We start from the raw sequence: 21,995 nt of genomic DNA on the forward strand, positions 1-21,995 counted from the left end.
TTCACATATTTCTTAATTTCTATGCGTGTTCTGCGTGTTCTGCGTGTAACGTCAGTGCGCGACTCTTTGACATTTCGATTCCCGAATATTGTTGTTTGACTTTCGGATTTTTCAATTTCGGTTTATGTTTACTTTAGCTGAAATGGAATGAATGAATGTAGTACAATAAACGTTTAATATCGACCACGTCGTTTGGCTTGTATGTTCAGCAAAGCAAAATCGGGCAGAGATTAAGCACAGTATTTTCTTTGGTGTGTATGCGTGTGCTTTCTATTGATCTATAATACATGCACAACGTAAACTAATCGATTGCGGCCGGCAAAAGTGGTACTCAAAACGACGATCATTCACATCGATAGACGTTTGATTTATCACACATGAATTATACATTCGATATTTTCATTTTTACGCGGTGAAGAATCTTTGGGGCAGTCTGCATGGATGCTACTGATGAGTGAACGATCCAAAAAACCAGCTTGAACATTTTCATGTTAAGGCACTTCGCCACCTTTCGCCCAAATCATACCAATGCAGTAACATGAAATGTGTGTCCGTATAACGAATAACAGCCAATGACAAATAATTTCGTATGTGGGTAAATAATAATGCGGACTCTGTCTATATGTCAATTACGAATTTCAGTACGCCAGATCAGACCAAACAAAAAATACTAATGACGTCCATTCCAAACATACGCTATAATATTTGTTCAATTATACTATAAATTGGGTTTTAAAGCTATGTTTGGTACGCTTTCGCCGCCGCCACCACTACCGCTATCGTTGCTTCTGCTGCCTTTTTTCATGTGAGCTCAGCCGTTGTGGTATTGAATTTTAATTTGACTTGATGTGTACCTTTACTCCTATACCAATCTCATCGTTTCAACAACGAAATATTTTCATGATTTTTTTCTTCGCTGTTGTTCGTTTGCTTAAAATCAATGCGTCGAAATTGTAATGTATCGCGCGTACATAAAACAAGGTGACAATTGAACGACCGATCGTCGGTGGTGATGACTACAAACAGCAACAAAAAAATAATAAAATAACTGAAGACTATGTGTGCTTCATAAAATACAGAAAAAATATGTGGAGTTTTTTTTGCTGTTGTACCTGGCATTTTAAAATCCACAAAATCATTTTCCATTCAATTGCATGAGTTTCACAAATTAAACAAAGTGAAGAAAATAAGCAGAAAAAGAAGAAAAAGCCTTTCGAACTGTTGAATATGCGCACATATTCAAATGATTTTACGCTTACAGCGACTCATTGAGAAAACTATTCACGCAGCGCGTTTCCCAGTCAGCGACTCGCTCACTACACATCATAATTTTGTTTGAGTTTCCCTTGCATGGGCACACAAGTGAATTGTATTTCAAATATTACCATTGACAAATCGCCATTTTGCAAACATCGTTTAGTGGCAATTCCATTTTGTTCATTTGCAAAGCTGACACAAGAAACTCAACAACAGTGAGTGGGATTTTCTCATTGTTAGGGCAATTATGAGCCATGCAATCGTCCGATCACTGCGTTTTGGCAGTGATTTCTCTGACAAATTTACATTACATAGAACGAACGAACGGACGAAGCGGTTCGGTTACGATGACAATGCATGTATTGTATGTGTGCTTAAATTGTAATTAGAATATTTTGAAAAACTGGTTCCGCATAGAGAGTAGCTTGCCCAGTTCGATTGCCATTTATTTAAAAATGCAAAAGACAGACGGAGCAGGCAGTGACAGCGTCGGGGGGAAAAAAATAACAAGCGCAGAAAATAATAAATATTTTATGAAATGAGAAAGAAACAATCATATAAAGCTAAAGAAAAAAAAATAAACAAAATGAGCGATCTGGAAATATCGTTTGTACAGCAATGGCAGCCACATAAATGCTGTTTCTACAACATTCGCTCGATCGATTGTTTTGCGTACCCGTACGTTCTCTGTATTAGTCGACTCACAAAAGGGTTCGCTCTTTCTCTTTCGCCATTGTTCCCCACAAAATACTCGCCATAAATATACAACACTCTCGCACTCAGAACAGCCACAAACATATTATCCATGCAATATATGTAAACAATGTGTGTTTGCGCAGACGAAAACTTTCCACAAAATCCAAACATTCAGAAACATTCAGCATGAAAAAAATCGGAAAGTAAGAAAAATCAAATACAATGAAACATCAAGTTCGATCAAAAGCACTACACAAGCACATTTCCCGCGCGTACAGGACAATTCAGCAGAAACAAAAGCAACAACAATGGCAAACAGAACGAGTGTTTCGCTTTACGATGTTGTTTTGTCTTTATTCGACCAATACGGTAATAAGGCATAACATATCTTCTTCACTACTCCAATACAGATGGGCGCGCGCCATAAAAGACACAGGCGCAAATTCATTTCTAGAATGTTCCCTACGATGCGATCTCTGTACGCCATTGCTGTTTTGCGTTCAACATTTTTACTGTGGTTCATTTTATACTCTATTGGTATATGTCTCTTTTCTGTTGTTGTTGTTGTTGTTGTTGTTGCTGCTGCTGCTGTATTCGTTCGCTTGCTTGAACATTTGTGTTGTCGAGTTCTATGATCGTTGTTGAATGTTTTTGATCCGTTGCCGAGCCCGTTGTTTGTTTGCTTTATGCCTGAACATTTTATATTTCAAAGTGGTAGTTTTTTTACAGCTCTTTACTTTACATAATATTTTATGGATCAACGCCAGTCATCGTCATTGGAAATTTGTTCGGTATTCAACAATATACTCGCAAAAAGTATACAACTTGCAGTTATAAAAGCTCGACGAGCGAAAAACAGAGGAAAAGGAACCATAATAATAATGAGAAAAAAAAACTACAAAAATGTGAACACGACACACAAACACACACAAGAGCTCACTAATCAGAAAAAAAAAACATGCACCAGACGAACAGTATATTTTGCAAATTAACATGTCATTTTTGAGTTATTCGTGGACTATTGAGCGATCTATACGAATGTTTGTGCATTTAAGTATCTGTACATATTTCAGTGCTCACAGTGCTCATGCACAATGTGTGCGTTGTGTCTCTGCCCGTTGGAAAAATGATAAAGGCCACTTTTGAGCTATTAATGGCAACAAAAATGAAATAAAACAAAAAAAATAACAACCATTTCACTTGAACAGATCTATTTTTAATGTTTTCAATTGTCAGCGTTGAGAATACGACAAAGCACAATATGATAAACATACACAACGAACATCGGTTATTCTGCCATTGTCGTTGCTATCTTTGTGCGTTCGCATTCGTAACCACATCAGCACATGATTTCAAGACTTACATATTCCCCAATTAACTACTATTAAGGCATATTTGTAAGTCACCTACATATGACATTATTTTTCACAACTTTTCATCGCTCCAAACAAAGCCTCCAGCATATTTTATAGTCGTAATAAAATGACGTGATATTGGTTTGCTCCGTTGCCTGTTGTCGATCTGTTTGTTCGTTCGCTCGCTCGTTCGTTTGTTCGCTTTGCTGTGTCTGTTCTATGCCGTGCGTGCGACTAGGTTTTCATTTTGAAGTGAATACGTGACAAATGAAAAAGCACTTTTTTCCTTGTATTCATTTGAATACATAGTTTTGGAAAAATCCAAAGCAAGCTAAATCCACAAGTGATGATCTCATCCATTTAAACCAGCGTGAATTCATTGTGTATATAGCGTCTGTTTTGCGGCGTCCCACACATATGAGAGTGCCTATTGAAGACGTGAGAACGAAAGAGAAAAACACATCATCCCAGTTGGCAGTAGAATCAGTGACACAACAACGATAGCAACACCAACAGCCGTCGATCATTGTGAAGACGATGAAACTCAAAGCGGAAATCATAAGACCGCGTCTACAATTTATCGCGAGCCTCCGCTTAATTTCATCAAAATTTTCATTACGCTCGTACGCGCCCGCTCGTTTTGTAAAATTCGCACCAATTTTTGTCGATCAAAGAGTGCAAACACAACGAATGAAAAGTGAATGCTCTGCAAAGGCTTTTTTTCATTCGCAAAACAGACATTTTCTCTATGGCATACCATCGCAATAGCGATGACGAATTTTTGCCGGTGAAGCGTGGCCAAGTCCTCTGAAACACCATTTATTCTCTGTCATGCTCTTCGTTCAATGGCGACGGCAACGTTCATGATGATGATGATGATGATGATGATGATGAAATCATACCAAATGGCATTTTTCAGCATACATACAAATAAATGAAGAGGCAACCGTACAAAACTTTATGCGCACCTCGAATTGTACTTTTTTTGCACACACACACACACACATACACACTCACAAACACATTGACATCTGCGTGCGTCTTGTTTGAGTACATATGTATATCTGTCTAGCGACGACGCTTTCAATAGTTTTCGGCTTGAAAAGTGTGAATTGAATAAGAAAAGAAGAAAACGAAAGATGGAGAATTCAAGAGCGACCGAATAGGTTAAAATTGAAAAAGAAAATATCAAAAATACAACAAACTTTACGTATAAAACACAAATTTTCTTCTTCGTTTTGTCTTTCTGTTTGTCTTAACAACCAAAGTACTGTGCTTCGCACTCTAATCCCTCAGAAGAATTTGGCAATTGTCAACAAAAATGTTAACAGTATATGGAATGGCATTTGTTCATACGCATGTATACTGGATACACAAAGTGAAATGGAAAAAGCGTCTGTGCCTTAAAACAGAATGTAAGTAGCAAATTTACATTCTCAAAATGTGTTCAAAGAATATACACGGTATGAAATAAGCGATAGTTAGAGCGGTTAGCGTTAGCGCGACAATAACGACCATGACGATGTGTAGCTAAATGTTATTTGATCGAACATCTCGCTCGCGAATGGCATATTTGCGTACGATGTGTGTGTACTGAGAAAAAAGCCGCTAAAACCACATTGAAAATGGACACGTATACACATTTTCTCGTGTCTCAATTTCATATTCACTCTAATTTCGTTGCGTTCATAGTATTCAAGTTGGTATAAAAGTTGTTGTCGATGCTGCTGCTGCTGCTGCTTATTCTGCTTAATACAATTTTTTTTCTTTTGAAGAGACCCCTTCGATTTTATGTTTTTCATTTAGATGGTAAAAAGGGCCCGCAATCGCCAACTGTTTGCTCCGAGACATAAGAGAAACCCAATACTTCGACCGAACACACAAACATACGCACACACGCACACACACTCAGTTGGTGCCACCGAGAGATTGTATTTAATGCAACACGCCATACAAACACTCGCTCGTTTTCGAAAGCGTAAATTTTTAACATCTGCCTCGATTTTGGTTTTCCTCCATCTACATTGATGATGCCATAGCCATCAGTCACATTGGTTTTGTGTGTGTATGTGTCTGTGTCTTTGTATTATCGACTTAAACCCATCACCAGGCTAATGGTGAAAAACAGAACAAAATGAAAAATTCGGTAAACGATCGTATGTTCACATGAAGAGACTGTCTTTCCTCGCACTGTGTGGCTCTTTCTCAATTCCTATTTCTCATTTCGCATTTCTCTTTTTCTCGCTGCGTGTGTGTGTGTGCGCGCCCATATGTGCGCATTGTTCATCGGATCGACAATGTTCAATCAGGGAGACATGGAGTAAATGGACAGAGGGACGGAGAAACAGAAGGAAACAAGAAACCAACCGAACCGTTTCGGATTCGTTTTGTTCGGCTTGTATGGGTTTTTCAAAAGCCATACGGCTTACGAAAATGAAATGCTAGAACTCACTCGGTAGAATTTGAACGATTGTGTTGCTTTTTCTCCATTCTCATGCGGGATGTGGGATAAATGGCAAAGTTTCCATGGAATTTCGAAAGCGATACGAACGGAAAACAAAATAAAAAATGAGAATACAACGACAAAAAAAGAAGAAGAAGAACAACGAACATCAAAAACACAGAAATAAAATTCAAAAGCAAAAGCAAAAGGAGAGGAGAGAAACCACAATGCGATCGTGTGCATGCACTGCAGTGTGCTATTGCTGTTATACGTGTATGCGTGAAACTTATCTATGTTTTTCATGTCGATCATTTATCGCAGGCCATGAATGTTTCAGATTATGACTTTTTCGTTGTTGCTTTTCACATTTTTTCCTCGATTTCGTGCATTTTTCATTTAAGTCTTCAAAATATGGCCGTCATTTAAGTGCATTAAGCACACGCATGCATTGACACACTCACACACCGGTTTCCTTCTTTTCAAAATGCACGCGGTGCATAGCACACATTTGCTGCTAATATTTTCCTTGTCGTATTTTGCGTTCACATTCGTGCTGTATGGCTGGTTACTTGACTGGCTGACTGGCTTGTGAAATGCGCTTTGGAAGCGGGCGCACACAAAATGAAGAAGCTCTCGAACTTTTTCAAGGCGAAACTAAAAATGACTCTCGTATTACATTTTACGGCTTATTTTAAAACGCCATCCTCCCAATGGTGTACGCGAATTTTCCATGTCGATCAAGCACATCGATTCCCACGAACCACCACCACCAAAGCAATTTGTCGTTGCTGTTGTTGTTATTTGGTTTTCTGCTGCATGCATAAAAGCGTACGCGAACGGGGGAAAAAGAATGAAGATGTCAAAGCGATTTTTGAGTCACATCACACGACTGACTATGGCATTGTGGTATCATTGCAATGTGTATCATCGCCAGCATTTGTTTCTCTCCTTTTGTTTTGCATTCGTCAAAACCTCGAGAAATGAAATGTGCTCGCTTTTCATAGTCACAGAGCAAACGTTGCACGAATCGAGTTCACATTGTAAATAAACCAATCTATATTTATACAGAGGCATTATCGCCTGCAGTATTGAAATGTGCAAAAGTGTAGCAAAAGCAAAGGCAACAGCAGCAGCAACAGCAACAGCAACGGCAGCGGCAATAACGTTAACAGCAACAGTAACAACTATGACAACATGGCGGCATTGTGGATACTGTGCATTGTGATGAATAACGTATCCGAAATTAAGAAATCCACAAAAGCTATATTTATATAGATACATGTATGCTGCTGTTGTTGTTGTTGTTGTTGCTGTTGTTGCTGCTTCAACCCGAAATAAAAAGAACGCTTTATACTTGAATAATGTGCGGAACACAGAGTGAGTGAGAGTGAGAGAGAAAGAGAGCACAATTGCGTGCAAAAATGTACAGTCACACAAGCCAATTGGTTTATGCCTTAGTGTGTTTTAGGTAAAATACGGTCTTTGTTGTTTTCCCCCCTTAACTATCGATGTTGTTGTGAATGCATATGTGTGTTGAATAATGAAATCAGGCGAACGCGTTGCGCCGCTGCTGCTCAGCACAGAACAGCACCATTTAGCATTCGCTTTCAGCAGCAGCAATGGAAAATAACGTCGACATTGCCGCCGCCGCCGACGATGACGGCTGTGACAACGAAGCACACATTCATCCTCTATTCGTGTATAGTTTTTGATATAAAATTGCATTCAAGAGTCGAGTTGGATGTTGCTTTCCGTCTGTCTCGCTCGCCCTATGTGCGTTGCGCATGTGTTGGTGCCAAGTGTTTTCGTATTGAATTCATTCGCTCTTGTAATGTGCAGAAGATAATTATGTGGATGGGAGAGCGACACACACACACACAATTTTCAATTATCTCGCGCTCACTCACACGAACCGATCCAAACATACATTCGACCTTCTTTCCCTTTCTCTCTCTCTCTTTCTCTATCTATCTTTATCTCTCTCGCCTCTGAGCTGCCATTATACGAATTTACAACGAACGTTCATACGATTTGATATTTTTCTATTTTCTTTCGAACGCTTGTTCGCCGATATTCAGCCCAAAGCACAAAATAATCGGCAGGAATCAAATATTTTTCATGCGAACACAAAATGAAAACTGCTTCCCCAAAAACAAAAAATACATATATAAAGCAACATACACACCGTGCACACCGCATCAAAAACATTAAATTGCATGGAAACAAAAGCGGACTGAACGATGGAAGCAAAAAAAAAGAAGAGAAAAATAAGCAGAGAGGATAAAAGGGAAAGAACACAACACATGCCGAGCGCTGTGACGCATAAGCCGTCAATTGAAGGGGGAACGAGCGTACAAGAGAGAAACAAATCTTTAATTTCCTTCAAACATGTTTTTCAACTGAAACATAAACACAACATAGTACTGCACAGCACAACACACGATCGCGTCTCTTTTTCTCTATCTAAATCGTATATTCTCGAATGTTTCTGTCGCCCAAACGAACGAACGAGCGCAAAATATCCGATGGACGGTTGTTGTGTGAGTGTGTAAATCGTTTCGTGCTTAATGAAATAAAAAAAAGATCCCGTTTCCCTCGTCTCAAATCTCCCTTCCTTATATTTATATGTGGAAAATTTACATTACGAATGGAACGAAAAGGGCCCGTTTCCCATTTCGTTTACATGTTGAGTTACACTTATATGTAATATAATGATCCAAACCAAATTCATTTTGATCACCATTTTGCGCCCCCTCGCTACATTTCGATCGGCATTGTGTGTTCATCGTTCGCATCGGCCTCGAAAATATTTGTTTCGATTGTTCTCGAAATGTGGAAAATGAACAAAAGATGTTCGCATGACAGCTCCAGTCACCCAGCAAACGAATGCTACGCAAAAACGTCCACAGTAACAACGACGGTGGCGGTGACGACAAAAAAAATCATTTTAGCCAGAGCATGAATGAAAAATTGTGAACGCATTTGAATTAAAGAATTCAAAAATGTACCAAAATCAAACAGAGAACAAAATGTATTGAAAATTCCAAGCGAAAAGCATAGTTGATCTACAGAATGAACAAGGGAGGAGCAAAACAAATCTATGCAAATGACACTGTGTGTGTGGAATCGAATTTTGTTTCCCGAAAAATCGAGGTAGACAAAAACAAAGACACACACACCAAATTCATCCATTCGCGCATCATACGTACATCGAGAACGGAAAAAATGAAATTTACCCAAAAAAATACAGCATTGCTCATCGTCATTATCGAGCGATCATTATCGTCGCCGTCGTCATCATCAGCAAAGCACACAGTTTTTATACGACGGCGACAATATACACAACTATAAATTTGTTTTGTTTTTGTTTTATTCAACTCATATTAACTATATACGCTGAGCTGAGAATGTCGAACTAAAAGCCAACTCGAAAAACTACAGCCATCAGCGGTATATATCATTGAAAAATCATCATATACACGAAAGCAAAAAGGAAAACGAAAAATTTTTAAAATGAAATGAAATAAACCAAATTGTATGTGCCAAGCCAAGCCCATAATAAGCAGAAAAATATTTGTAATGCCTGTTATTTCCTAGGGGCTGCGATCAAATTTTTTTTCCTCTGAATAAGCTTCAATATAACAAATAATGTTAATTTGTAACGATTCTATGACCTTTTTCAAATATTTAACCGAAATGTGAATATTTCGCCGATATACCAATATTTCATACTAAAATTGGTAGAGATATTTAGGTGACGCGTACTTAATCTATTGCTCAAGTACCGCGTACTTAAGGACTTATTTATCATGTCATTTCTAGTGTCATTTATTTGTTGTTGATGATATCAGCATCAATTCTAAAGAACATTTAAAGCTAGCGACCAGTACTACGGCAATTAAGTACTAGCTTAAGTACGCGGCACTTAAACTTTATCAAGTTTCATGAACTAAACACAATTTTGGTGTTAACCAAAAGTACGTGGTACTTAAACGTGGATTTAAACGAATTCGCTGATGTATGGTTATTCTTCAAAAATAAGCGTTCAAAAATCTGCATATTGGCGGATATCGGCGTACATCGGTCTCTATTGTTCTATATTTTTATGTTGAATTCACATTATATGTACACGATTGACACGAATATTCAATTTATTTGACCAATTCACACCGATATACCAATGAATAGCGATGAAAAACCAATAACATAGATAATAGCGTACGACCAATTGATATTTTCCCCTAGGTTATTTCGTTGCTTCTGTTAATGTCGTTGTTATATTTGCTATATCTGCTCTTCATAGCGTGCTCTCCGTACTCATCGAGCATTTTTCGATGTACGCTCTTCATACATGTGTCTTTCTTTAACACCATTCATTGGGTATACTGTTCGGGTGTTTATGCGCTCTTCGTTCTACATGCTCATTATGGTGACATTGTGGATGTTTTTATTTTTCGAGCATTCTTAAATCCACTGCAGTGATCTACATTCGATGAATTTCTTCTCTTTTCGGGTCATCAAAATTATATTTCATTTCTAAATTCAAGCGATTGAATTTCGCAATTGTTTGTCGTATTTCTTGTCATTGTGGTTTTTTCCTTTGGAAGAGTAAGCTATGCTCAAGTGTTTGAATTCTTTCTGATTTTCCATTCCATTCGTTCCATCGAATGTACGAACAGCGCACGATCTTTTTTTTCACTTCGTTCAAACATCCGATGCTATATATTCTATATTCATTCCATTTGCACTTCGCCTCATAGCCTCATAAAGCATATATATATATCCGTACTTCGATGTATATGTATATGTATGATGTTCCAGTATGTATGGCAAACGTATCGTCTGTATACACACACACACACACACCACGCACACGCACACACACACACAGCGCAAATGTGTTGTGCTGTCGTGCTGTTGTCGTTGTCTCCGTGTATGCGATGTACGCGTATTATCGGATCGAGATGTTCGATGCCTTGTGTATTTTGCGTAGTTCACTTTTGTCCTACTCAATTTATGTGAATGTACGAAAATGTGAGCGACTGCTGAACATAGCTCTGACTGCTCCAATGGGCTTGCATTCTTATTTCGGTTTAAGAGAGTTTGGTTTTGCATTTGTTTCATGGTTCATTTGTTTTTCTTCCACACATTACACTATTTTCTTTCTTTGTTTCTTATCGGCACCGCTTTGGTAATCCGTCCCTTTTGCGCCTTTTCCACACTATGAAATGGCGCTGAATGTGTGTGCGCGTCGTTGTCGTTGTTGTTTGCTGAGTAAGATTCAAGTGCTTGCGTGCACGCTCCTGTTTCTTAACGTATCTCTGTGTACGGCAATAGCATACACAAGCGGATCGTTCGTAACAGCGCGACAATCATTTGTATGTAACGCGAACATAGCAGTCACCGTTCGTCAAGCGTCAATTGAAGATATACCAAACAGGATTAAAAATACAAAATATCAATTTTCTTCTTCTATTGTGATATTTAAGTAATAATTTTCTGGTGTTTTTTTTTTCAACTTGCTTGAAATTAATATAATTCGCGACTTTTGGTGCTATCGTCGCGCGTAGTGACGGTGTGTTTTTCATAGTGTTGTTTTTTTCCGGTCTCTTCTCGTCGCTCGTTCGACCGAGTAGACCAAGTGCAATACAATTTCTTTGGCTGCAGGGTAATAATATTTCGCATTACATTTTATTTTGTTGTTTTTCTTTTTATTACGTATATTTCTATTTAAAAACAACAAATACAACGGCAACAACACCAAAAAGAAATGTTTTCGTCGGTTGTTTGTTTATGGCCACTTAATTTATTCATCTCGTTGAAACTTGAAAAAAAATATATATAAATTTAATTTGCGCAACAACAAAAATCCCTTCATTACTCGGCCGCTCTCACTCTCAGTTGCCGATATTTCAGTTGAAAACGCGAAAACACCAAGCGGTTGACATTTAAAGTTTTATAAAATGCGATCGTTGTTAGCATCAGTTCGATTTCCCGACATGGTCGCCATATTTATTTTGTTGTTGCTGTTGCTGCTGCTGCTGCTTGGCTGAGTGCGGGATATTAGAGTGATATTGCATGTTCTCTCGGCGTTTTTTCTTCTTTTTCTTTTTGGATCGTCCGTAATACGTGTTTGTGTGCGTGTGTGTGCTGAGTTTTTATCTGCCTGTTTACCTCTGTATGTGTCTGTGTATGCTAACGAGAGAGCGAGTGAGTGAGCGAGCCAGTTAGGCTTGTAGGTGTTGAACATTCAGCTCGTACACATAAATTTTTCGCAGAGTGCTGTCGCACTTTGTGTAGCTGTTTACGGCTGCTGCTACTGTTTATGATGATGTTCATGCATACGAAGTAGAAGAGAGAAAAAAGTAAACAACTTTACAGAATTTTCTGCGCATAAATAATTGTATGTGACTTTATCTAATGAACACATTTAGTGTTCTCTGATTCTTAATATCATTATTTTATTGTTGTTGTTGTTGTTGTTGTTGTTATTTTTTGTTTCATTTCTGGTCTGCCTTCGGCTTTCAACATGGTATTCGAGCATCAGCTCATTTTCATTCTCATTCGCATTACTTTGCCGATTCCGATTAATTTATGACATTATCATAAAAACTAAAAACTTACGACGCGAACGGCGGTGCAACAACATTTATTCTGCAATCACGTACGTTGTGTGTGGAAATACGAACGAACGATTGAAATTAATGAACAAAGAGAGCGAAAACAAGACATAAAGATCGCCCACTCACAAAAATGTTCATTCGCTTTTTCCATAAGCGTAACATGCTCATGCCAAGAGCACGAACAAAATTTTGTGTTGTTCTTGTTGTTGTTGTTGTTGTTGTTGTTGTTGTTGTTGTTGCTGCTGCTGTTGCTATTTTTTTATTCTCTTCTCCCGTTCATTTTATTCTTCGTTTTAGTTAAACAAATAGAAAGAGACCCAAAGAGACGCGATATTATTTTGAAACACACACAGAGTGTATGTACTCTTTTATTTGGAGTGATATTTCAACAGAGTTATAAAAAACAAGGGGCAATAAATGCATTAGGCGGAGAATTCAAGCACACTCAGCACAACTCACAGCAAGAGAAAGCAAAGCCAAACTAAAGCAAAAGCAAAAGCAAAAAAAAAAAAACAAATGAAGAGTGAAAGAGATGAAGCGTTTTATCGAATAAACGAACGAATGAGTATGAACGACAAAGAAGGGAAAGAAAAATTGGTAGAAGATCGGCTTGTGCCGAACGCAGCTGAAAACTACTGCGAACATAAACCGATGAGTGAGAGAAAGCGAATGTATGTGTGCGAAATATGTGTTGAGTACGGCGGGAGAGTGAGAACGAGAGGAAATGAGAATGGGCGAGAGAGTATGAGTGAACATTTTGGCCATTACCTACCTATACCGATGGTAATTTGCACAATCACATTCAGAGTCGATCAGATATTGGAGCGTAGCGTTTGTTAGTGCGATTGTGATATTTTTTGCTTTCAAAATATCAAAAAGGAAGTGAACGAACCAAACGCAAAACAGTGTGGTTTATTTTATCAACTTCTTTTTCTTCTATACACGGTGTGTATTGTTATCCATTTTCATATAGTTACAATTTTGACGTCATTCTTTTTTCGTTTCTGGAGTTATTCAATTCGGTCGAATATTTTGCTGATCATAAATCTCATTTTCCATTTTCGATAAGAATAATCAAACCGTTTCAACGAATATGTGCTGATGCGATTGTTGTGTGTAAATTGGTGTGTTATAAATTCCTAGTGCTTTTCGATGAGTTGCAACTGGAAAAGTGATTTTTTCTAATTCGTTCATTTGTCGCCATATTTTTTTTACCGTAAGTTGGACACCTCTACTCCGATCCATATTATTCACACGCATGCATCATTCTAAATGTTCGAGTGCATACACAGAAAATAGAACACAAAAATTCAAATCATTCTAAGCTACCGCCATATTAGTTTTCGTTCTTTGGATGATTTTATCGGCCGTGCTTTTGCTATGTTAGTACATATTTGAATGATTTCCAAAATATAAATTAGTTTGACACCATTTTTGATATATTTTGACCAACCAACGATGTTCGAAGTTCATTTGATTTTTGCGCACACAAATAGAGCAAGAGTGTGAGAGAGAAAGAGAGATCTTTTGAATTAATGCACAATTGATTATTGGTTTTTTTTCACTTTGGCTGTTGGTTATCCGTGTTATTTCCACTGCTGTGCTTGATTTTCTAGTGCATTTTCCACCTTCTCTTTATTAGCACACCGAATAAATCGAACGATACGTTTTGAATGAGGTCGATCAAAAGTGTTTTGTGCAAATTGTCAACAGTACATGAACACATCATTAAACAGAAGACGATGATAACGACGAAAAAAAGAAATAATATACATGACACGAACGGGTGAACCCCATTAAATACAAGCACACAGTTTGAATTAGTTTGGAACTGAAATGAAATGAAAAACGCGGCAGCAGTGGCAAGCTGCTAGAAGCAAAAATAATTTGGTAAATTCAATACTTAGACAATACAACATAATAAAGAGGTTGTTCGGTACACAAATTGTGAATGGAAATAAACGAAATGTAATGAAAAAAAAGCAAATGCTTTGTGAATGTGTTCGCTGAGTATTGCCGTCTCATGGCATATACGATTTGTGCTTTGGTACTTTCGATATTTGCATATGTAAATAAATGTAAATAAAAAAAAATATTAATTTTTCTTGTTATATTAAATGCGCGACCCAAAAAAAAAAACCAAACGATCGGCACAATTATTTATATGTGAAGTTTTCTTTTCCAACATCATTCTACTTTATTGACAACCATTGACAATGCAGGCTAATGCTCATTACTGGTGTGTGTGTGTGTGTGTTTTCCTCTGCTTTGTCTATGTACCCGAGACTGCAATCTCAATCATATACATAACTGTTCTAAAGAGAAGAATCATGCCGAAATCTGTGCAATCGATTTTATGGTGGCGTCGTCATGAGATTGCCGCTATTGCCTTGTTCTCTGTATGTTCATACTGAAATCAAAATGATAATCGCTTCTATTTTGCGCCTGCATCTCTCTCTCTCTCTCTCTCTCTGTGTGTGTGTGTGCGTGTGTGTCCCCTTTGTGTAAACGTTCGTCAAACTCGATCAGTGTTACACAGCTTAGCCTTAAAGCATAGCGTTGTTTTTGTGAACCGACAAATCGATTATTCTGACGCTCGTCAATCGTAACGAGAAGGGCGAAAAAAAGGTTCCATGCCAAAAAAAAAATCTTTAATATTCATCTAACAATTCAATGTTTGATTACCTGAATTCCACGTGTCTGCTGGTTTGATTTTTTCTCTTTGCATTTTGTACAGTTTTTTTCCGCACTAATCCTTATTATTGAACGAAAAAAACATGATCTTTTTGACTGATTTTTTTTTGGCAATTGAACAATTATATTTTTTTCGAGTGTCGATGATGCAAAAAAAAATTGTAATGGACATCGTGTATATGAAGTCGTCGTCTCTTTTTTATTGGTCGCGTGTTTGTTGGATTGTCATTGAAAGTATGTTCTGGTGTCAGAAAGTCGTGGCAAAAACAACAACATTGCTTCAGAACGAAGCATGAAGAATGACGCATAAAAATCTACCTATCACACTTAAAAAACTGGTCTTTGATATGTGCGTTTGATTTTTTTCTTTCTCTCTCTCTCTCGTCTTTGCAAATGTGTGAGCGTTTGTTTCTCGTTTTGTTTTGACCGATTTCGTTATTTGTTTGAAATGGGTTCTACTGAGCTGTCACTGTTACGATTATTTAATTAATTTCGAATCGCTGATTAAGATTCTGATTTTGAATCTTGAATTGCTTTTTTCATTTATCATTATTATATAGATTTGGTTTCCCATTCAATCGTGTTTTTGACAATTGTTTGTTTTTGCTTGTTCACTTACAGATACATAAAATCAAAGTATAGGCAACGGGATAAAACATTTTAACCGCAAAATTGTTGTTGGATCATCACGAATAACCAACAAAATGGATGATGATCAACAGTTTTGTCTGCGGTGGAACAATCACCAGAGCACGCTGATCAGTGTGTTCGACACCCTTCTGGAAAATGGTACATTAGTTGACTGTACATTAGCCGCCGAAGGAAAGTTTTTGAAAGCACATAAGGTGGTTTTATGTGCGTGTAGTCCATACTTTGCGGTAAGTTACAAAATCATGGTGTTTATATTTTTTGAAAAGTGAGAAATAAATTTGAAAAAAAAAAACAATCATACACTTTTACATAAACACATTTCATACTTGAAATTCAAGTTTGAAATGGAGTTTTGAATTCCGTGCTGGAAAACTACACAAAACACAATCCCGGCCCAGTTTTTCTATTGATTACCTCATTGTTTTTTATTTGTTTTTTTCTTGGTGGATTACAGTCACTCCTTTCGCAACAATACGACAAACATCCGATTTTTATCCTGAAGGATGTGAAATTCCAAGAGCTTCGGGCCATGATGGACTATATGTATCGTGGCGAAGTGAATATCTCGCAAGATCAGCTGGCCGCACTGTTGAAAGCAGCCGAATCGTTGCAAATCAAAGGTCTATCGGATAATCGAAGTGGATCGTCAGCCAAGGGTGGTGACAGTGCACAACAACAACAACAACAGAAACAGCAAGTACCTGTAAGCGGTGGTGCAGCTGGTTCAGCTGCCAAAACGGGTTTGACCATTGAACAAAACAACAAAAGACCAAATGCGGAATTGCCTGGAGGTAAGCAAATTGGATTATGATTACAATTGCTCTCTTTTTCTTTGACACTGAAACCAATTCATGTACAATGTTTATTTATTGAATGTGCGTTTTCTTTTTGTGTCTTCAATTTCCAAATCCAGATCGAGAAGGTTCCACTAGTCCATTGTCACGTAAACGAAAACGAGTTCGTCGTCGCAGCGTCGATACAAATAATGCGGCCACCACCATCGACAACCACGATCAAATGTCGAATTCATCATCACAATCGGCCACACAACAAGCGCAACCGATTACAAGCACACCGTTAACGCTATCACAAATTACCACAGCTACCTCTGCCGCAAATGTATTGAACGTTACCAAAAAGACTGACAACCATTCAAATGGTAAGTTTAAGCAATATATCTATAACCTATTGCCTATTGCACTCTCATAAATTCGCTTTAGATTTCGAAATCTAACTGAATCAATTTTAATTTTGATTTAAAAAAACCAGACGACGATGATGATGATGACGAAGAAGAGGAAGAGGAAGAACCAACAATCGTTCGGCACAAAACTCGTAACACAGATGGCTCGAATAAGGACAAGATCGAAACGGAATTGTTAATTGAACCAAAAAGTGAATACGAAGATGGTAACGATGAAGCCGTTGAAGATCTAACAATGGCTGACGAAGATCTAATGGACGACATGGAACAGGCGGGACCGAGTCACGGTGGCGAAGGTTCTAGTCAAGGTAAGCTAAAAAAAAAACACAAAATCCATTTGAAAAAAGAAAAGAAAGATCAGCGATCTAAATTGTCGTTCTGATTGCACACACACATAGGCTACGCTCAATGGCAAGTGGATCGATCTCAGGATGATGTTTATTTGGCAACACAAGAATCAGTTGGTCAACATCGAGATGCTCAAGGTGAGTTGAATTAAACGATTACATGCCCTCGATAAATAATTGGCGATAACACTTCAATCCAAATTACATTTACATTTAATGAGCGCTTTCCAATCGAAAATAAGCCAGGCTATTTCACGCGAAACACATAAAAAGCGACGGCAACAACAAATATAAACATTATTACTTAGCTAGTGAAGATATGTTGATTTGCATTAAGTGTTATCGCAAATTGTTTATTTGTGTGTTACCGTAGATACGTTACTGAAGAATATATAGAGCTTGCATATTTTGAACAAATGCACTGCGGCCACATCATTTCCAATTATTCTTTATTATCATTGGTTTTGGTCAGCGTTAAAATTTTCCATTCATGGAAGAAAAGAAAAAAAATGGACCAAACGAGTAAATTGTTTCACTTTGGAAATGGTATGGAAATATGATGAAATGAATTTTTTGCTAATCATGAAATATTCAATATCGAAGCAAAAATGGAAAATTGTTGTTTTTTGCGGTTTCGATGAATTCATATCGCTTTACAAATTATGTTCGGATCAGTGTCGTCGTTCACATGACCCTTCTCAATTTTGCATCAAATCAGTGTGACATTTTTTTTTGTGGCGGCTTTTGTTGTTAATATATTGTCATCCCAAATTTTCCAAAAGTTCTATATAGATTTTTTTTTTCAATGTGACACGAACAGTCTTTTTTGTGATCATCATTTTTTAAGCGGTTGCTAAAAATTTGTAACGATGGTGTTAAAAAAACAAACAAACAAACAAACAAACAAATAATTTGAAGATCCTGTGGGAAAGTGGTTCGGTGTCCAAATTTCGACGATGGAGTATTATATCATGGAGCAAGGTAGGTGCGAAAGGCATGTGAACGATGGCGAAATTAAAAAAATATACAAATTGGTCAATGCCGAACAAATAAAAACGAAACACAAAAAAATCCATTACGAAGCGACACACACACCAATAAATTCACAATTTCATCATATTTGTATCGTATGGGCATACACAGTTGTTTTTTCCCAAAGTATTTTGATATTTGATTTGTAAATTGTTTGATTTTTTATTTGAGACCAAAATGAAAAAAAAAGCATAAAGAAAAACAAATATGTATTCACAACTATTTTCCTATTCAATTTTTTGAATTATTATATTTACTTGTTATAAATACCTTTGGTTAGTTTGGAAAAGTTGAAAGAAACAAGAATTATTTAATTTACATTTCATCTCAGAATGGATTTAATTTTGTTGTTCATCCTTTTTTATCTGTGTAAAAATCAAAAAGGAACAAACAAAAACTAATGGTGATTGTGTAGCATTGAAACATTTTACTTTATTTTTTTTATCGTATTTATTCGTTTTTTTTTCATTTACATTTGCGCTAAATACCCTCGAAAATATTGAAATGGAACCAAAAGTTCGAATTTTCATATGTGCGGAGGCGAGCCTAACCATTTATTTTTGATAAGTCATGTACGCTGACTTTTTTAGTATCCAATTGAATGGATCCATTTTTTAGCATTGAATTTGTCAATTTTTCATTTATTTATTCGCTGGCCGTTTTGAGTTCAAGTTTTTCGTTTTAATTTCAATATTTTTGATTATATTTTTTTTTTCACTGGTTTGTTTTTGGATATCACAACCAAAATTAAACAACTTGCTTTGCTATTCCTCACAATTTGGTTCATCTTATTTTCCCCCTATATATTTAATCCTATATAATTGCTAATTTGATTGAAATCCCTCGAATCACACATTGTCAGCCGCATTCATTAGCTTGTCCGTATTGGTTTCATGTTGTGGTATGAGATATGGAACAGCTATGTTGCTTATGTGAAGAAAAGCAACAACAAAAAACCATATATGTTTCGAGCTTTAAATCAAATTAGCAACTATTCATCATTCATATTTTATTCGTTTGTCCTTTAATACTTTAATTGCTATTGTTGAAACGATGAAAACGCATGCGCCACAATTTTTTTTAAAATTTCTTTAAGTTTTTTTACGATTTTATTTTTGTGATTATCTTTCCTCCGTTTTTTTTTTCTATTTAAAATACTTCCTTGATTTCTCTGCAAGGAGCTTTTTAAAGCGTACGCTTTCGATAAATAAATTTCTACCGCGCGGTCTTTTTCTTTCTAAAATGCCGAGTTCGTTTTGTTTATCGGAATTTTTTCGGTTTTTTTCTTTTTCGTTCGGTTCGCGTATCGGTTTTATTGGATTTTTAATTTTGTCATTTTTTTTTTAAATTGGAAATTCAAAAAATCTTTCGTAATGTGCAGTGAAAAGTGATTAGTGCAGAAGAAAAGTGTAAAAGAAAAAAAAGTGTTCGAATGAAGCTGCTCGATTCGGATTTCGTCCGCTTATTGCTGTTCATCTGGATGTTTCGTCAACATTTGGTATTTTGTAGCTGTAAATTTTAATTAATTTATAGTGAGGTATTCTGCAGAACCTGAATCACACATTGAATGATTCACACTCATCATCTCATCAGATCATCATATTTATGGGTAAATATTAGATTTAGTTGTGGGTTCCAAACCAACTCACAACGAAATCGACTCCGTTTCGGTGTAAGTATGCCATCCGTGGAGAGTATCGTTTCCTGGATGAACCAATTTTGCCATTTTCCATTTCCTATATAAACATTACATTTACAGCAGCTTTAAGCGATAAGCATTTGGGCCTCGCATTTTGAACAGATCAAATATGCAGCATTGCCATGTGTTGATCACATGCACGTCAGTGGTTTTTCTCAAGTGTAAGGTAAAAAAATTAAAACAAAGAAAACAATATGAACTTTGAAATACTTGACTACTGAATAAAAGTCGCGCCATCAATCAATATGTCCAATATCATTGTCACAGCGACACCTTTTAATATTTTCCGATGCGAATTTCATTTATGATACTTTCAATTTGGTCGTAATGCCATTTTCATTGACGTTTTATTTCCAAGCAAAAGTTAAATGCAGAATAAGAATTATATTCTACGCTTCTTTGCTGTAAATAATTGTTGATCCCAAAAATTCATTGATGATATTCAAAATCCACGAAAAAAAGTCCAACTAAATCGACGATATTCCAAGAATCAAAAGAAAGCAATCAATTCAAGACTATTAGTTGGCCTTGTATAGTACATTATTCATCACGCATATGACATGGAAATCTCTATCATTACAGTTAATTATAAGATTCGGTTGATCTCGAGCTAAAAACCGCAAATAACAAGCGAGGCGTATATTCATTTAGACACGCATAAATAGAATGAATTTTTCATTTTACGACCAAATTCTTTCTTGTTTTAATATTTTATTATGCAGATGAATTTCGAAGAAAAAGTTATCTCCTTTTTCTTTGTGTAATTTCAAATGAGAAAAGAGATCAAAAAAAAAAATCTGCGTAGAATGGGTCAAGAATCATTCCTTTGATAAAAACATCATACGTATATATTCACATTAAACTGATTTTCATATACACGAGATAAAATATGAGAAAAAACGATACATATTTTATTATGTTTTATTGTTATGGATGCAATTTTTAATTCTTATTCAAAATTTCATATCCTTTTAAAGTTCACTAGATGATATTTCAAATTTGATTCTTTCTTCATTAATCTGAGCTGACCAACCTTACCTTGACTTAATTCTTGGAATACATTTTTTGCCTTCAAATTTTCTCGTTCCAATTACGACGTCAAGATTTCTTTAGATTCATAAAATATGTAGGATAAGAACGAATAGATATTTGGGCTTGCAAAAATAATTTCTAGCGAGAAAGAACCACTTTGTACGTGAACGCAACTGCTCATATTTGTCAGGTAAGAATCTTGGTTAAAATAGTAATGGTTAAATACAAAAACGTCTAAAAATAAAACAAAATCGTCTAAAAAAAAATGACAATTTCGTCTAAAGGAAATGGTCCCTTTTTTAACAAATTCGTCTAAAATATTTTTTTTAAAATGACAAAATCATCTAAAAGACTCCAAAAACATCTATGGACAAAATATTTATTTAAAGTGGAAATCCATCTAAAATGCTGAAAAAATAATTCAACAAAATCATCTAAAATTTGCAAATTATTTTACTAACGAAATCGTCTAAAAACGAGTTTTCTGGAAAAATGAAAAAATCGTCTAAAAGACTTCACAAAAATCTATGTACAAGATGTTTATTCAAAGTGACATTATCATCTAAAACACTCCCAAAAATCACAAATTCATATGATATTTTCATGCTGAAAAAATCGCCCGAAATATGCCAAAAACGACTATGAACAATAGTTTATTTAAAATGACAAAATAATAATCTAAAATCCCAATTTTTTTTCAATATCTTCTTTATTTTTTACTTTAAGAATCACACATTTTGCCGAATATTCATTCGATTATTTTTATTTTTCACTTCACAACACATTGCATATGAGCTTAGTTTGATTCCAAAAAGTGATATGATAAAAACCATACCCAATGAATTTGATAAGACATACACTGAAGATGGCTTTCCAATCCGGAGAGTATTTTTTCATTTGCAAACCACTGATGGCATATTTCAGGCGATTTTTTCAGCATGAAAATATCATATGAATTTTTG

The 21,995-nt window shown here is 36.2% G+C and overlaps 1 protein-coding gene across 50 annotated transcripts in view; it reads left to right on the forward strand.

The window, feature by feature from the left end:
- LOC129577491 (longitudinals lacking protein, isoforms A/B/D/L-like) overlaps positions 1-21,995 on the forward strand; it is an 89,909-nt gene that overhangs the window by 2,748 nt on the left and 65,166 nt on the right. For 15 of the 50 annotated variants that reach the window (XM_055464693.1, XM_055464659.1, XM_055464652.1 and 12 more), the window contains 5 exons: positions 15,690-15,946; positions 16,174-16,510; positions 16,633-16,878; positions 16,989-17,231; positions 17,322-17,408. In XM_055464693.1, the coding sequence (XP_055320668.1) occupies positions 15,773-15,946; positions 16,174-16,510; positions 16,633-16,878; positions 16,989-17,231; positions 17,322-17,408 (1,087 nt within the window). In that variant the 5' untranslated portion in view covers positions 15,690-15,772. Of the gene's footprint in view, positions 1-11,025; positions 11,420-12,022; positions 13,591-15,689; positions 15,947-16,173; positions 16,511-16,632; positions 16,879-16,988; positions 17,232-17,321; positions 17,409-21,995 lie in introns of those variants that run through there. The other 35 variants (XM_055464694.1, XM_055464661.1, XM_055464700.1 and 32 more) reach the window with 16 other exon arrangements.

The sequence above is a fragment of the Sitodiplosis mosellana genome, unplaced genomic scaffold, assembly GCF_009176505.1.
Source record: "Sitodiplosis mosellana isolate CC-2019 unplaced genomic scaffold, AAFC_SMos_1.0 Smas_scaffold_6197, whole genome shotgun sequence".
NCBI classification, from domain to species: domain Eukaryota; kingdom Metazoa; phylum Arthropoda; class Insecta; order Diptera; family Cecidomyiidae; genus Sitodiplosis; species Sitodiplosis mosellana.